A 13,700-nucleotide genomic window follows, 5' to 3' on the forward strand; every position below is an offset into this window, starting at 1 on the left:
ACCTCAGCCTCCCAAGTAGGTGAGATTAGAGGCATGCACCGCCATGCCTGGCTCTTTTTTTAATTTGTCTTTTTGTAAAGACGGGGGTCTCACTGTCTTGGTTAAGCTGGTCTTGAACTCCTGGGCTTCAAGGGACCCTCTCACCTCGGCCTCCCAAAGTGCTGGGATTGCAGGTGTGAGCCATTGTGCAAGTCTGGGGCTTTTTTTTTTTTTTTTTTGCTAAACAGGATGAATAGAAATCTTCTTTGGGGGTTATCTTAATCCAAATCCTTTAGCTGAATGCGCATGTCCCGGTGAGGCTGCTCCTCTAGACACTGCGGGCATTTTGCAGACATCTCACCAACTGCCATCAGCGACCAATTAGAAGATAGCGACGGCTGTGCCTGTCACACAGCCCTTCCGACCTTGTGTGTGCTTCAAGTCCGAGATTCCTGACACGAAGCAGCGTGTGCCTCCCCACCCACTCCGTGGCCACAGCTGGAGTCCTGGGCTGCTGGGTGCTCCAGGTGCCACACCCCACACACGCATAGAGCCCGTGCGCTGGCAGCGGGCACCCACAGTGGCCTCTGCAATGCCTGCCTGGCTGTGGCTCGTTTCCTCACTGCAGCGTGCTCATAGGAGTGTGGGAATTTCACTTGAAGTGCAGGTAAAGAGTTCTGGGGTTGTTTGTTTGAGCCATCCCAGGCCACAGGGCCAGCAGGAACTGGAGGAAATGGTAAATCCAGGGCCCTCTTGGCCGCTGCGTTGGCCTCTGCACCCTTGGCCCCTGCGGACCCTGGGGCTTCTGCTTCACTGTCTGTGATGTAAACAAGTGACACTTGCCTGCCACCTTCTTGCCGGGAAAGCCAGGCTGGGTTTTCTCATTTCCACCTTTCCCCTGTTTTAGACAAGGGCACGAGGACGGGGTTGCAGTATCAGTGATGCACCTGTCACCAGCGGGCCACAGAGCTTTGTGTTAGCCCCTCTCAAGCCCTTTAGCCTCTGGAACCCTTTAAATTCTTAAAAATTATACAGGACCCCAAAGAGCTTTTGTTTATGTGAGCTTTATCTATTGACGTTTACCATACTAGGAATTAAGAGGACATTTAAAATTATGTAACTACGTAAAAATAACAATAACAAACTCACTACCTGTTAACACACATTTTAAAATGAAAAATAGCTACATTTTCCAAAACAAAAAACATGAATCTTTAGATCAATAAATGTTTCAAATGGAAGCATTATGACAGTCAAAAGCTGGCAACTAAACATAACTGGCACAAGCTCTGCCACCGAGACAATGGAGGCCTGAGCAGTAGGCTCCCTGCAGAATGAAAGGACTGGAGCTGCCAGCATCAACACCAACGCATCTCCCAACAAAGGTAAGTGAAAACACACACCTAAAGACCTCAGAGAGCACGTAAGCACGCAGCTGTGCATCCACTTGGAGGGTGAGCCACCAAGCACACGGTGACCCCGGGGAGCGCCCGAAGGGAGTGAAGTATCTGAAGGAAAGAAGGGAGCGGTGGGCAAAGGAGAACCTGAGGACCCTGGCACAGTCTCAGCTGCAAACATCTAGTCCTGCTTAACTGGGGTGCAGAGGCCACTGCACCTCAGGGTTCTCACGAAGCGCCTGACCTCTCTATTTTTATTACTATTATTTTTTTTTTTTTTTTTTGAGAAGGAGTCTCCCTCTGTTGCCCAGGCTGGAGTGCAGTGGCACAATCTCGGCTCATTGCAACCTCCACCTCCCGGGTTCAGGCGATTCTCGTGCATCAGCCTCCTGCGTAGATGGAATTACAGGCATGTGCCAGCACACCTGGCTAATTTTTGCATTTTTAGTAGAGTCGGGGTTTCACCATGTTGCCCCAGGCTGGTCTTGAACTCCTGGCCTCAAGTAATCCGCCCGCCCCGGCCTCCCAAAGTGCTGGGATTACAGGCGCGAGCCACCGCGCCTGAACCCTCTAAGAGCCCCCTCCTGGCGTCGCTATAGGCAAATCCCAAAGAACATGTCCCTCCAGCAGCCGGCTGGGGCGCCACAAACGCTGTTGTCTTCGCTTTAGTTTGTGTCAAAGTGACTCAAAGTCACACAACACTGGCGGGCGACTGCCGCCTTTTTACCCTGTGGTCTTTCCCATCCAGGCGTCCAGAGGGTGAGCCCCTGCCCTCCAGGACCCCTCCCTTCCAGGACCCCACCCGTCTGGGACTCAGGCCTTCCCTGACTCCTCCCTCCCGGACTCACCCCTCCCAGATCCCTCCCCTCCGGGACCCTTTTCCCTCCCGGGCCCCCTCCCCTCCGGGAACCCCTCCCCTCCCGGACTCACCCCTCCCAGATCCCTCCCCACCAGGACCCCTCCCGTCTCGGGACCCCTCTCCTCCGAGACCCCATCCCTCCCTGACCCCTGCCCTCCCGGACCCCTGCGGGACTAGATGTATACAGCTGAGACCATATCACGGTTCTCACCCCTGCTCTACCCTCCCGAACCCCTGCTCTCCCGGACGCGTGGACTCCAGCTCCTGCCTGGGCCCCCAAAGCGCCGAACCCATGGTCACTTCTATGCGTAGCCCTGGTGCCCGCCGCCCAGAGCCGGACCGCACTCCTCGGCCCCCGCCTAACCCCTGGCTCAGCCACACGAGTGACAGCTCTGCCCGCCCGGGCTGGCGACGCCGAGGGGTGGGCTCGGCCCCACCTGAGCAGGTCCCCAGCGCCCCTCTGAAACCCGCCTGTGGTCCCTGGCGCCGCCTCTAGGGGCCGCCGCCGCTCCCCTATGACACAGCAACAATAGGGGCCGCTCTGGTCCAAGCGCCCCGCGGCCCGCGCTTCCGCCGGAAAAGAGCCGCCGGCGCGGGGGCGGACCGGGGAGGAGCGAGTGCGATGGACGGTCGCCCTTGCCAATCGTTAGCAGGTTAGGGCCGGCAACGCGGCCTACGGGGCCCAATTGGCGGCGAGAGCGGCAGGCGGGGCGGGCTGAACGCGGGCTTCCGGCGGGGCCCGGCAGGCGCCGAGGAGGAAGAGCGAGCCCGGACGGCGCCTCTCGAACGAGTGTGGGCGCGAGGCAGGTGCGGGAGTCGCCGGGCCTGGGGCGGCCAGGGGCGACCGGAGGCAGGGGCAGGGGCTGCTGGACCAAGGATGGGGCGGGGGCAGCCAGGACGAGAAGGTGGCCGGCGCGGCGGGTGGGGCCTGCGGGGGCCGGGCCGGGCGGGGGTTCTGGGGTCTCGGACGCCGCCCCGGTTCCGCCTGCGGCCCTGAGCGTGGGGCTCGGCGGGAGCTCGGGCGGGTCTGCCCCGCGGAGCGGGTCGCCGTGGCGGCGCGTCGAGGCTGGTGCCCCGCGGAGACGGCGTCACGCTTAGGGCCGGCCCCACTAGGCTTGGCGGGGCTGCCCCGGCCCAGCGCCGACTGCGGGCGGTGCGATCGTCGGGAGCGGGGGAAACGCGGAAAGCAGCCCGGCGTGTCCGTGTCTGCCTTAGGCAGTTCTGGGCGCAGGCCCCCTGCTCCCAAACACTCCGGGGGGCGGGAGCTTGCCGGACCGCAGGCGACAGTGACCGCCGCGTCTCAGCGTCCTCTCCGCGCTTTCAGGATGACGACCTCAGGCGCGCTCTTTCCAAGCCTGGTGCCAGGCTCTCGGGGCGCCTCCAACAAGTACTTGGTGGAGTTTCGGGCGGGAAAGATGTCCCTGAAGGGGACCACCGTGACTCCGGATAAGCGGAAAGGGCTGGTGTACATTCAGCAGACGGACGACTCGCTTATTCACTTCTGCTGGAAGGACAGGACGTCCGGGAACGTGGAAGACGTGAGTGTCCCTGAGCCGCAGCAGCAGGACAGGCGACTTCTCGGGCCCTCGGAGTCCTCGCTTTGGAGTTCGCGGTGGGGGCTTGGCCGCATCTGGGGACCGCTCGTGGGGCCGTCATCGACTGCCCTGCTGATGGGTCGTCCTGGTTTCCGCGGTGACAGGGGCATCTCGGCCACTGTGTATCTTGAACTGTCTGTGTGAGGTGCCTGGGGTTGGAGGTGTGGCCCTGGAGAGCCTGGAGCTCTGTGCCTGGCCTTGAACTTTCCGTATGAGGTGCCTGGGGTTGGAGGTTGTGGCCCTGGAGAGCCTGGAGCTCTGTGCCTGGCGGCTTCACTCCGTCTCTTTGTTTTTCAAACTCTAAGTTGTTCTTTGTTAATTTGAGAGCAGTTCAGAGTTGACTTTTTAATTACTCTGGGAATGTTGTTCCCAGCACGTCTCAGAAACCCCGTTGCCATCTGAAAGGCCCCCTTCCCTGCTCTCTCCCCACGCCTTGCCTTTCCTGGGCTGTCTCTGACCCTGGCTTCTCTGCCTTGTGGAGACCCTGCCAAGCGAGGGGTCTGGCGGCTTAGCTGCCCCTTGCGCACCCCACCCGGTTAGACCCAGGGCTCGGCATGCTCTCCTGAGACTGGGCACAGTGATGCCATCTGCGCCACTGACTCTCTCTTCCCCTGGCTTGCCAGGACTTGATCATCTTCCCTGACGACTGTGAGTTCAAGCGGGTGCCGCAGTGCCCCAGCGGGAGGGTCTACGTGCTGAAGTTCAAGGCAGGGTCCAAGCGGCTTTTCTTCTGGATGCAGGTATGGGGCAGGCCTTGGGGTTGTGCCTTTTTGTTGCCCTGCAATTCGGTTAGGAACTTGCTTACAGTGTGGTGCGATTGGCTTTTATAAACCAGCGGGCACCGGCCACGCGGCCTGAGATGCACCTCAGGGCTGCATGTTACCTGGGGCCGAGGTCCTCTCCCAGAGTGCGGAGGCTCCAGGCTGGGCTCTGGGCACCCTATTGCGGTGTGAAATTGCCAGGCAGATGGGCATGCTGGCCCTGGTTCTAACGATGCCCAGTGCCCTCTTTCTGCCCCTTGCCATGGGTCACTGAGGCCCCCACAGCAGAGGCAGAGGCTCCTATGTGGCTTCCCTGCTGGTGCTCACAGAAATGAAGCATCCTGCTCACGCTCTCCACAGCCCTGCCCCTTCCCTGGCAGTGTGTCCTGGAGGCCAGGGGTGTCAGTGCCCAGGGTTTCTCTTACCCACAGCTGCAGAACGTCTTTTGGGTCTAGACGCTGCTGCTCATTCTGCCATCTGTCAGTGACCATTGAGCTTGTTGCTGTTTTTTGTGCCGTTACAGGCAGTGTTGCAAAGAATTGCCCGGTACACAGATTATTTTCCATAAGCCAGTATAATCTGTAGGTGAAAACTGGCGGCGGGCCTGTGGTCAGAAAGCGTGTGCATGCGTTTGCAGTGTGGAGAGAGAATGCCATGCGCTCTGCCAGAGGTGGAGCTGCTGTCCCCACCCCGCCCCCCTTGGCACTTTCGAGAGCAAGAGTGGCCCTGTCTGAGAGGTCTCTGTGGGGCACATGGTCTGTATTGCTGCTCACCTGTGCAAGTAGTGTGCAGCGGCCTGGGAAAATGAACAGGCATAGCCAAACTCCAATTAAACTTTATTTGCAAACACAGATGGGGGCCACAATTTGCCACCTGCTGGTGTAGAACGTGTTTTTCCATGGTTTTGCCAAGAAATAGTGTCCAACTGTTACCACCCTCTCTCTTTTTTTCCCGATTTTCCTGTTGGTGGCTTTTAAGTCCCCTGTCCCTGCTTTGCCATGAGGGCAGGGACTCCCAGTGTCCCTGGCGCCCTGCAGCTTCCATAGCCGTTCGGGGTGTGCGTGGGTGCTCTGCTCCCAGCTCTGTGAGCTCGCAGGTCGATGCTTCTGACACTGATCTGTGCATGTGTGAGCACACGCGTGTGCTCGGTTCTGAGCGCCTGCCGTGGCCCTGGGTCGCGGTGTGCTGAGCGGGCCGGTTCACCGCCGTCCACTGGTTGAAGGAAGGAGACGGGTGTGTAAAGAACCGCACCCCAGATGGCAGCAGGGTGAGAGGGCTTGGCCTGGCAGCAGCTAAGTGCCTTCGGAGCTCTAGGCTCCCCATTTGTGAAATGGGCGGAGGGGGACAGGGCACAGGGCACACCCAGGATTGCGGCGGATGGGGACAGGGCGCGGAGCATCGTGCTCAGGAGGCGCCACTGCCATACCCTCACCCGCTGGGCCGGGTCCTGTCTCCTCAGCACTGTGTGGCCAGGCACACGCGCCTCTGCGTCTCAGGTCCCTCACCTGTAAGCCAGGTCAGAGAATGGCTGTGGTGGCCCTGGGAGTGAGCTGGCGCCAGCTCCTGCCCTTCCATGTCCTTCCTGTTGCAGGAACCCAAGACAGACCAGGATGAGGAGCACTGCCGGAAAGTCAACGAGTATCTGAACAACCCCCCAATGCCTGGGGCGCTGGGGGCCAGTGGGAGCAGCGGCCACGAGCTCTCTGCACTAGGCGGTAACTGGCACATCTGTCACATGAGCTCAGGGTTTTCTGGGAGGCCAGAGTCTACTGTGGATGACTCGCCCTCTCAGCACAGGTTGTTTGGAAACAGAAGATTCTAAGTTAGAGACCCTGTGAGCTCCCTGGGTCACTCCCCACTCCCACCTTCACAGGGTAGGACTGATCTGCGTCCCACCGTCACCTCAGTTCAAGTGGCGCCTCCTGTAGAGTTCAGGGGCAGCCGAGTGGGGTGCTCAGCAGAGGCCCAGGCAGCGCCGTGGGGCCCGCGTGGATCTGGCTGGGGCAGGCCCGCCTGAGCTGCAGTGTTTTCCAGGTGAGGGTGGCCTGCAGAGCCTGCTGGGAAACATGAGCCACAGCCAGCTCATGCAGCTCATCGGACCAGCCGGCCTCGGAGGACTGGGTAACGCGCGCCACCTGGGCTCTCGGGCAGCTTCTGCTGGGAATGCTTTGAGGCCCAGTCTCTGTTTCCTTTAAACTTCTGCTGGCTCTGTCTGCGTAGTGTCGGGGAGTCTGCGGGTCTGCAAGCTGGTTCCCCTTTGGGAATGGGCTTGTTTGCCTTTGGCTAGAGCTGGGTAGGCGAGGGCTTCTGGGCCCCTGGTGAGGACCCCAGCTGGGTACTTCGGAGGAGGGTGGCTGGCCGAGCGGTGGGGCTGGAGGACTGGAGGGAGCTGGGGTTCCTGCCCTGGGTCCCCTGGCCCCACATGGCTGCCCGCCTGCTGCTAGCTCATGGAGTGCAGGCCCGTGTGCTTGCTTGGCCCTTCAGAAATGCTTGTCCCTTTGGGTGGGATCTGGACTGAATCTTTTAATCTAAGCACATGAATTGTGTAATGGGATGGAACAGAAGTGACCTTGCTTCCAGAACACAGCCACAAGTGTCCGCCCGCCCCACGCTGCTCCTCCAGGCCTGTGGGTCCCCACCATCCCGCTTCTTCCTGGCTTTGGTGTTGGGAATTCCTGCTCCTCTGGCCTGGGGAGGGGCCAGGCTCTTCCTGGTGGGCTAGAGGGCGTCCTGAGCTTGCATTTCCTTGCCCCTCGCAGGTGGGCTGGGGGCCCTGACTGGACCTGGCCTGGCCAGCTTACTGGGGAGCAGCGGGCCTCCAGGGAGCAGCTCCTCCTCCAGGTGAGCCTCATCGTTCCAGTCCTGCCACGCAGGCTCCACAGTGTTAAGGGACGGGCAGTGGGGAATCCTGGCCCGGCGCCCTGGACCCTGGGAGTAGGCCCTGCCATGTGGGGTGTGTCCGCTCCAGCGGTGCCCTCTCTCTTCGCAGCTCCCGGAGCCAGTCGGCAGCGGTCACCCCGTCATCCACCACCTCTTCCACCCGTGCCACCCCAGCCCCTTCTGCTCCAGCAGCTGCCTCAGCAACTAGCCCGAGCCCCGCGCCCAGTTCTGGGAATGGAGCCAGCACAGCAGCCAGCCCGACCCAGCCCATCCAGCTGAGCGACCTCCAGAGCATCCTGGCCACGATGAACGTACCAGCCGGGCCAGCAGGCGGCCAGCAAGGTAACGCGTGCTGTCGCCTGGAGCTGGGTGGTGGGTACGGGGCCTGCTGACCCTCGCATGCTTACCTTCCAAGGCATCTGCCCGGTGTGCGCGCCTGGGGTGCTGCGGCGTCTGCCCGGTGTGCGCGCCTGGGGTGCTGGGGTGCTGGGGCGTCTGCCCGGTGTGCGCGCCTGGGGTGCTGGGGTGCTGGGGCGTCTGCCCGGTGTGCGCGCCTGGGGTGCTGGGGTGCTGGGGCGTCTGCCCGGTGTGCGCGCCTGGGGTGCTGGGGCGTCTGCCCGGTGTGCGCGCCTGGGGTGCTGGGGCGTCTGCCCGGTGTGCGCGCCTGGGGTGCTGGGGCCATGGGCTGAGTCCCTGCTTGCATGCCTTCCTTGTGGGCACTTAGGCTGTCATCGAGCTGATGGCCGTGTTCTTGTGCCCCAGTGGACCTGGCCAGTGTGCTGACGCCGGAGATAATGGCTCCCATCCTCGCCAACGCGGACGTCCAGGAGCGCCTGCTTCCCTACTTGCCATCTGGGGAGTCACTGCCGCAGACCGCGGATGAGATCCAGAATACCCTGACCTCGCCCCAGTTCCAGCAGGTAGAGGCCGGGCCCAGGGTGTCCACTGTGTGCTCAGGGAGTGCGGAGGAGGAGGCCCTGCCCCACCTTCACCGTGGCCAAGTGCTTCGTGTACCTGACCCACAGAGCTGGCAGCTGAGCAGTGTGGCTCTGGGGCGCAGCCCAGGGTGGAGCTCAGCCCTCGCCTGGCTCTTCTTGCAGGCCCTGGGCATGTTCAGCGCAGCCTTGGCCTCGGGGCAGCTGGGCCCCCTCATGTGCCAGTTCGGTCTGCCTGCAGAGGCCGTGGAGGCCGCCAACAAGGGCGGTAAGTGGTTGCGCCTGCACCTCCGGGCCAGAGCCAGGGGCAGGGTCCGTTCCTGTCCCCCTGGATCTGCAGAAGTGGGGCTGAGGGGGTAAAGGTCACAGTCCTTCTGCTTTCGATCCCCAGTTCTGGGCAAGGGTTAGACACCACCTTGTGTCTTTAACATGTTTTAGATGTGGAAGCGTTTGCCAAAGCCATGCAGAACAACGCCAAGCCCGAGCAGAAAGAAGGCGACACGAAGGACAAGAAGGACGAAGAGGAGGACATGAGCCTGGACTGAGCCATGCGCCGTCCTCTGAGGAACTGGGCGCTTGCAGTGCGTTGCACACCCTCACTTCCCACCCACTGATAATAAAGTCTTTTCTTTTACCTGCCAACGCTTAGTTTCTTTGCCCAAAGAGAGTTTTGGCTGGACAGGTGCTAGCGTGAGGAGCTGCTGTAGGGTCCCAGAGAAAGTTATTTGACCTAACGACGGAAAACGGTCACTGCAGGAAGAGTTTCGTGCTTCTGTCCAGGCCGGTTACAGACCTGTCTTGAGACTCTCTCCATATTTAAGTCAACATTCAGTTATACAGAAGTTACTTTTTAATTTTTAAGGAGGAACCAGTGATTGATTACAAATCTCTCACAATTCATTAAAAATGGGTGGAAGGGCCAAATACAAAAACATTTTGCAGTATTTTATTCTTTTATTTAAGAAGACAGATAGATAGATATAACTTAAACCATCTTCAGAAACGATCTGTCACCCGTAGAGCCTAGAGTCCCAATAGACACCTATGAGGCGAGCACAAGGGGCGCTGTGAGTCAGCTGCAGGGGCATGACCAGGGGCCGGGGTTGGCTGTGCCTTAGACGGCTGGGCAGCCACTGGCCCCCACTGCTCCGTGGACCTCCGCAGAGCGAGTCATGGCGACGGGGGACCGGTTCACCGCCAGCCTCCTCATGCAGCCACGGTAGGCGGGGGGCCAGGGCTGCATGGCCATGGGCTCTGGGGGCACAGGGAATATGGAAGAAGGCTGGTTGGGGGACAGCTAGAGACCCACAGGCCCTTCCCAGATGTTAGTCCCCTACCCAGCCTCTGTCTTATTCCACATCACAGGGGGGTGGGTTACCCAGCACCTAGTCCTGAGGGGCAGCTCCCCCACCCTTGATCAAGGCTGCACTCACCAGGCAGGCCCCCGAGGTACAGAGGGGTTGGGGCACCAGCTGCAGCTACCAGCAAGGGGCCCACAGTGTGGTTGCTCTGCGCATCCACCTCCAGCCGGAGCACGTTCCCGCCTTTCATCACTGGGAGAAAGGGGGACTCCTGAGGCCAGGTGGTCCCCAGCCCAGCCTCTCTCCAGCCCCAGAAGAAGCCACCCCACCCAGAGTCCCGCCTGGCTCCCGCTCTGCAGAAGGGTGGGGGTGGCAGAGTGCCCTGGCCACAGGAGGGGCCTCACCTGCCAGCCGGTGCCACTGGCCGTCACACAACACTGAGGGGCGGGTCACCGACGTGGAGAACTCCCCTCCTCCGTCATCCGCCCGCAGCAGGACCTGGCGGGGTAGGAAGGGAGGGTCAGGCTGTGCCCCCGAGATCACCAGAATGGGGAGGCAAACCCCGCCCTGGCGCGCCACCTCTGCCAGGCTTACTTGCTTCTCGGTCACCTGCAGCTGCAAGTAGGGGGGCGTCCGGGCCTGGCCCAAGTGGAAGATCAGGCCGGTGACTGCCAGGGGCCGCACCTCCAGTTCCAGGCCCACGTCAGGCAGCGTAGCTCCTGGGAGGTCTGCGGGGAGGGGTTGTGATGGAGAAGGAAGGGGGGGCCCCTCCCCAGAACCTCCCGGAGCCCCCTGCCCTGCCCTGCCCAGCTGGGGCCTGGGATACCAGCACCCACAGACCTAAAGTGATAACTCCCCCGCTGCCTGGGAAGAACAGGCCCGCCTCCAGGGGGCCCAAGATGCAGGGTGTGACCCCTGCCATCCGTGTGGGGGCCCCCAGGGGCCTCCCGTGCAGCCTCAGTCTCTTCACACAGCCGCTGAACCCGACGGTCACCTATAGGAGCAGATGGGGCAGGGATCAGGGCCCAGGGCAGCTGAAAGGGGTGAACAGTGGGTGGGGAGTGGCCGGGGCAAGATGGTTCTCACCGGAAGTTTGGAGCTGTGGCTGCTGGCCGGGAGGCCCCCCACAAAGAGGGTGTAGGGTTGGGGGTGCTCTGCCCCCTGGTGCTGCCGGCGTGGCCCCTCCTGGCTCCAGGCCCGGGCCCCGTCCGTCAGCAGCAGGATCCGGTTCTTCTCCCAGCGCACGGAGACCTGGGGGCAGGAGATGGGTTAGGGTAGAGATGCCAGGCCCTACCCACCTTCCTTCTTCTCAGCCCTCACCTTGTGCCAGCGGCCAGGCCGGGAGTGCTGGCGGCTCTGGGCGCGGAGCCGAGTCCCGAGGCCTTCCATCTGTGCGACGAAGTGTCCATTGCTCAGGAAGAGCGCCAGGGAGGGGCCGCCGGGCCTCAGGCGGGCAGTGAAGAGGAGGAGGCCTCGGGAGCTTCGCGGGAGGACGTGCATGGAGAGGCTGGGCCTGGAAGCGGAGCTGGTGTCAGCCTGCGCGGCCCCTCTCAGTCCACCCCAGCCGGGCCTGGCCTTACCAGTTCCTATGTGGGGCCAGGATGCCCACAAACTCCAGGTGACTGGACAGGGAACCCCCAAACTGGTAGGAGTCTCGGGTGGTCCTGAGGTGTGGGGGCAGCATGCAGGCAGGATCCTGGGTGGGCTGACGGCTGCGGCGGGAGGCCTGGGGGCGTGGATGGTGAATTCAGGGGCTGCCCGCACCGGGGCCACCCTTCTAGCCACCCCAGCTCTGCCTGCTCACCCCTGGGGCGCCCACCTTCCGGGCGGTGGCCTGCAGTCCTCTAGGCCCCAAGCCCGGGGTCTGGGCTTGCAGGGCGGGTGCACAGCCTGTGCTCACATTGACGCTGCCCAGGTTCTGCTGCAGGTCAAATACGCGCTGTGGGCCCAGGAGCCTGTGCAGGGCGGGCAGGCGGTCAGCAGCTGCAGAAGGCCAGCTGGGACCTTGCCCCCCAGTGCCCACTTGGCTTACCGCCGCACGAAGACGTTGCTGATGCAGCCACTGAAGTTGTAAATGGTGCCAGACTCAGGCAGGCCTCCCAGGAGGAGCCTCGGGGACCCCTCAGGCTGCGGCTGGAGCTCGGGGGCTGGTCCCCAGTGGGGCTTCATCTGCTGGAGCTGGTCGTCGACATAGAGCCAGACTCTGGGGGGCAGGAGGCCGGAGGCTCGGTTCTTCCCCACCTAGCCCGCCCCCACCTCACAGGGGACACAGGTCCAGGCAAGCGCGGGCGGGCGTCCCTCCAGACCTTCACGATGAGGGCCCAGCGGCCAGGCTCACCCCGTGGCATTGCTGTAGAAGGCGACGTAATGGGGGGCACCATCGGCAAAGCCCCGTTGAGTTTTCACTTCAGTCCTCAGGAGCTGTAGGCTCACACGGCCCTGCTGCAGGGACACCTGGCACAGCCCATCCTGGGGACAGCAGCCAGGTCAGCCGGCCAGCCGGCCTGGGGACCCAGACTCATTCCAGACACCCCAGTCCCAACTGCTCTGACGGCCACCGCGGGGTGGGGAGTGGGCACGGGTGTGAGGTCTCACCGGGGACGCCCGGTAGTAGAGCAGGGCACTGTCCTGGGCGCTGCGGAAGCCGAAGCCGGAGTAGACGTTGCCAGTGAGGGGTGCCACGTTCGAGAGCTCCAGGCGAAGGAAGCCGTGGCCGTGGAAAGTCATGGCGCGCCCCACCTGCGGGGAGGCCATCCCTGAGTGCCCGCGGGTGCCCCTGCATGTCCACAGATGCCACCCCCAGCCCAAGGAGGGCTGCTCACCAGCAGGTCGGCGGTGCAGCCGGCGCTCACGCCTGTTGTGTTCAGCCGCTTGAGGTCCACATACTTGCCCAGGGCTTTGATCCCTTTGATGCAGCCACGGACTGAACCCCCGGTGGGGAAGAGCTGTCGCAGGCTGTGGGGAAGCGGGGATGCGGGTCAGGGCGCCACCTCCTCCAAGCCCAGCCTACCGCCCCCAACAGCCTGGCCTCAGAGCCCCAGCTGCGCACAGTGCTTACCTCAGGGGCAGCTGGTCGGGCGGCACGCCCCCCAGGTAGTAGGCGTCGGCCAGCTCCAGATCATTGTCCTGCTCCACGCTGTACACCGTGGCCCGTTCCACACGCACCAGCACACGCTTGCGGCTGCCCCCCAGCAGGAACACCTGGATCTACAGGACCAGTGGGGGCTCCAGGGCCAGCTGTGTCCCTGCGGCCTGCCCCGCCCCCGTCGTTCCACCTCCTCTCCCTGCCACCCTGGTCCCCGCCCTGGCCCTACCGCCTTGCTGGCCGAGGTCAGGGGTGGTGGGGGCTGCAGTGGGACGGCCTTTTTCAGGCCGGCGCCAAAGTCATACAACAGCACGAGGCTGCCTTCTTGCATGGCCAAGCACAGGAACTGGCTCTGCAGAAACAGGGCAGGGTTAGTGTGGGGCAGGGGCAGTGCAAGTGGGGATGGCGGGACGGGTGTGCCTGGCGTACCTGCTGCTTCAGGAAGAAGAGGACCCCACTGTAGGATACGAGCCGCAGCTCCTGCTCGAAACGCTTGGTGGTGCTGATCTGACCGTCGAAGCTGATGCGGGCGAAGCCGGTGCCGTCCAGGTAGGAGCCGTCCGTGAGCCATGGGTCCCCAGTCGACTTGGAGCTGCAGGTCGGAGGTTCTGGGGTCAGCGGAGGGTGGGGTGGGTGGAGACGGGGGGGGCAGGCCACACGCACCGGGCACAAGGCCTGTCCACAGCCGTGTCCAGCTGGAAGGTCCTCTCGAAGTTGTAGAGGCTGACCACCTCCTCATTCAGCGTGTCCATCTCGATGCAGCCCCGGTAGCCGGGGAAGCGAAGCAGGGGAGGGGGCTGTGGGCACAGGGCTGGGTCAGGGCACCTGGCCTGAGGTGCCTCCCCTCCAGGATGGACCAAGGGGACTTCAGACTACAGCAGGACGGACTGAGACGAGATACCAAGAGA

General features: G+C 62.6%; 2 protein-coding genes across 19 annotated transcripts in view; one reads left to right on the forward strand and one right to left on the reverse strand.

The window, feature by feature from the left end:
• The first annotated feature begins 1,222 nt into the window (after window positions 1-1,222).
• On the forward strand, window positions 1,223-9,048 carry ADRM1 (ADRM1 26S proteasome ubiquitin receptor). 16 transcript variants are annotated; one of them, XM_054541933.1, is made up of 10 exons: window positions 1,223-1,364; window positions 3,560-3,773; window positions 4,454-4,570; window positions 6,183-6,306; window positions 6,626-6,712; window positions 7,351-7,432; window positions 7,581-7,813; window positions 8,234-8,391; window positions 8,572-8,674; window positions 8,845-9,048. In XM_054541933.1, exons 2-10 carry the CDS (start codon window positions 3,561-3,563, stop codon window positions 8,949-8,951), a joined length of 1,224 nt encoding a protein of 407 aa, XP_054397908.1. In that variant the 5' UTR covers window positions 1,223-1,364; window position 3,560; the 3' UTR covers window positions 8,952-9,048. The 16 variants fall into 16 exon arrangements, with proteins under 16 accessions (XP_054397908.1, XP_054397919.1, XP_054397914.1 ...); XM_054541932.2 differs by lacking the exon at window positions 1,223-1,364 and adding an exon at window positions 2,075-2,888; XM_054541931.1 differs by lacking the exon at window positions 1,223-1,364 and adding an exon at window positions 2,132-3,042.
• A 191-nt stretch (window positions 9,049-9,239) lies between these two features.
• Window positions 9,240-13,700, reverse strand: part of LAMA5 (laminin subunit alpha 5) — a 62,985-nt gene continuing 58,524 nt past the window's right edge. The window contains exons 62-78 of one of the 3 annotated variants that reach the window (XM_054541930.2): window positions 13,456-13,589; window positions 13,222-13,384; window positions 13,022-13,144; window positions 12,766-12,914; window positions 12,530-12,662; window positions 12,303-12,446; window positions 12,046-12,176; window positions 11,740-11,910; window positions 11,512-11,662; window positions 11,288-11,433; window positions 11,028-11,220; window positions 10,794-10,958; window positions 10,548-10,701; window positions 10,302-10,435; window positions 10,112-10,205; window positions 9,840-9,959; window positions 9,240-9,660 (exon numbers count right to left, since the gene is read on the reverse strand). In XM_054541930.2, the coding sequence (XP_054397905.1) occupies window positions 9,521-9,660; window positions 9,840-9,959; window positions 10,112-10,205; window positions 10,302-10,435; window positions 10,548-10,701; window positions 10,794-10,958; window positions 11,028-11,220; window positions 11,288-11,433; window positions 11,512-11,662; window positions 11,740-11,910; window positions 12,046-12,176; window positions 12,303-12,446; window positions 12,530-12,662; window positions 12,766-12,914; window positions 13,022-13,144; window positions 13,222-13,384; window positions 13,456-13,589 (2,445 nt within the window). In that variant the 3' untranslated portion in view covers window positions 9,240-9,520. The remainder of the gene's footprint in view (window positions 9,661-9,839; window positions 9,960-10,111; window positions 10,206-10,301; window positions 10,436-10,547; window positions 10,702-10,793; window positions 10,959-11,027; window positions 11,221-11,287; window positions 11,434-11,511; window positions 11,663-11,739; window positions 11,911-12,045; window positions 12,177-12,302; window positions 12,447-12,529; window positions 12,663-12,765; window positions 12,915-13,021; window positions 13,145-13,221; window positions 13,385-13,455; window positions 13,590-13,700) is intronic. The other 2 variants (XM_054541929.2, XM_054541928.2) reach the window with 2 other exon arrangements.

Source organism: Pongo abelii, chromosome 21 (assembly GCF_028885655.2).
Source record: "Pongo abelii isolate AG06213 chromosome 21, NHGRI_mPonAbe1-v2.0_pri, whole genome shotgun sequence".
In the NCBI taxonomy this organism is placed as follows: Eukaryota; Metazoa; Chordata; class Mammalia; order Primates; family Hominidae; genus Pongo; species Pongo abelii.

Bases quoted from the DNA above. Each gene is read 5' to 3' on its own strand.
- ADRM1 (XM_054541933.1), top strand. From the start codon at position 3,561: ATGACGACCTCAGGCGCGCTCTTTCCAAGCCTGGTGCCAGGCTCTCGG. The intron at 7,814-8,233 runs GTAACGCGTGCT...CTTGTGCCCCAG, and splicing joins GCCAGCAGGCGGCCAGCAAG to TGGACCTGGCCAGTGTGCTG. The intron at 8,675-8,844 runs GTAAGTGGTTGC...AACATGTTTTAG, and splicing joins GGAGGCCGCCAACAAGGGCG to ATGTGGAAGCGTTTGCCAAA.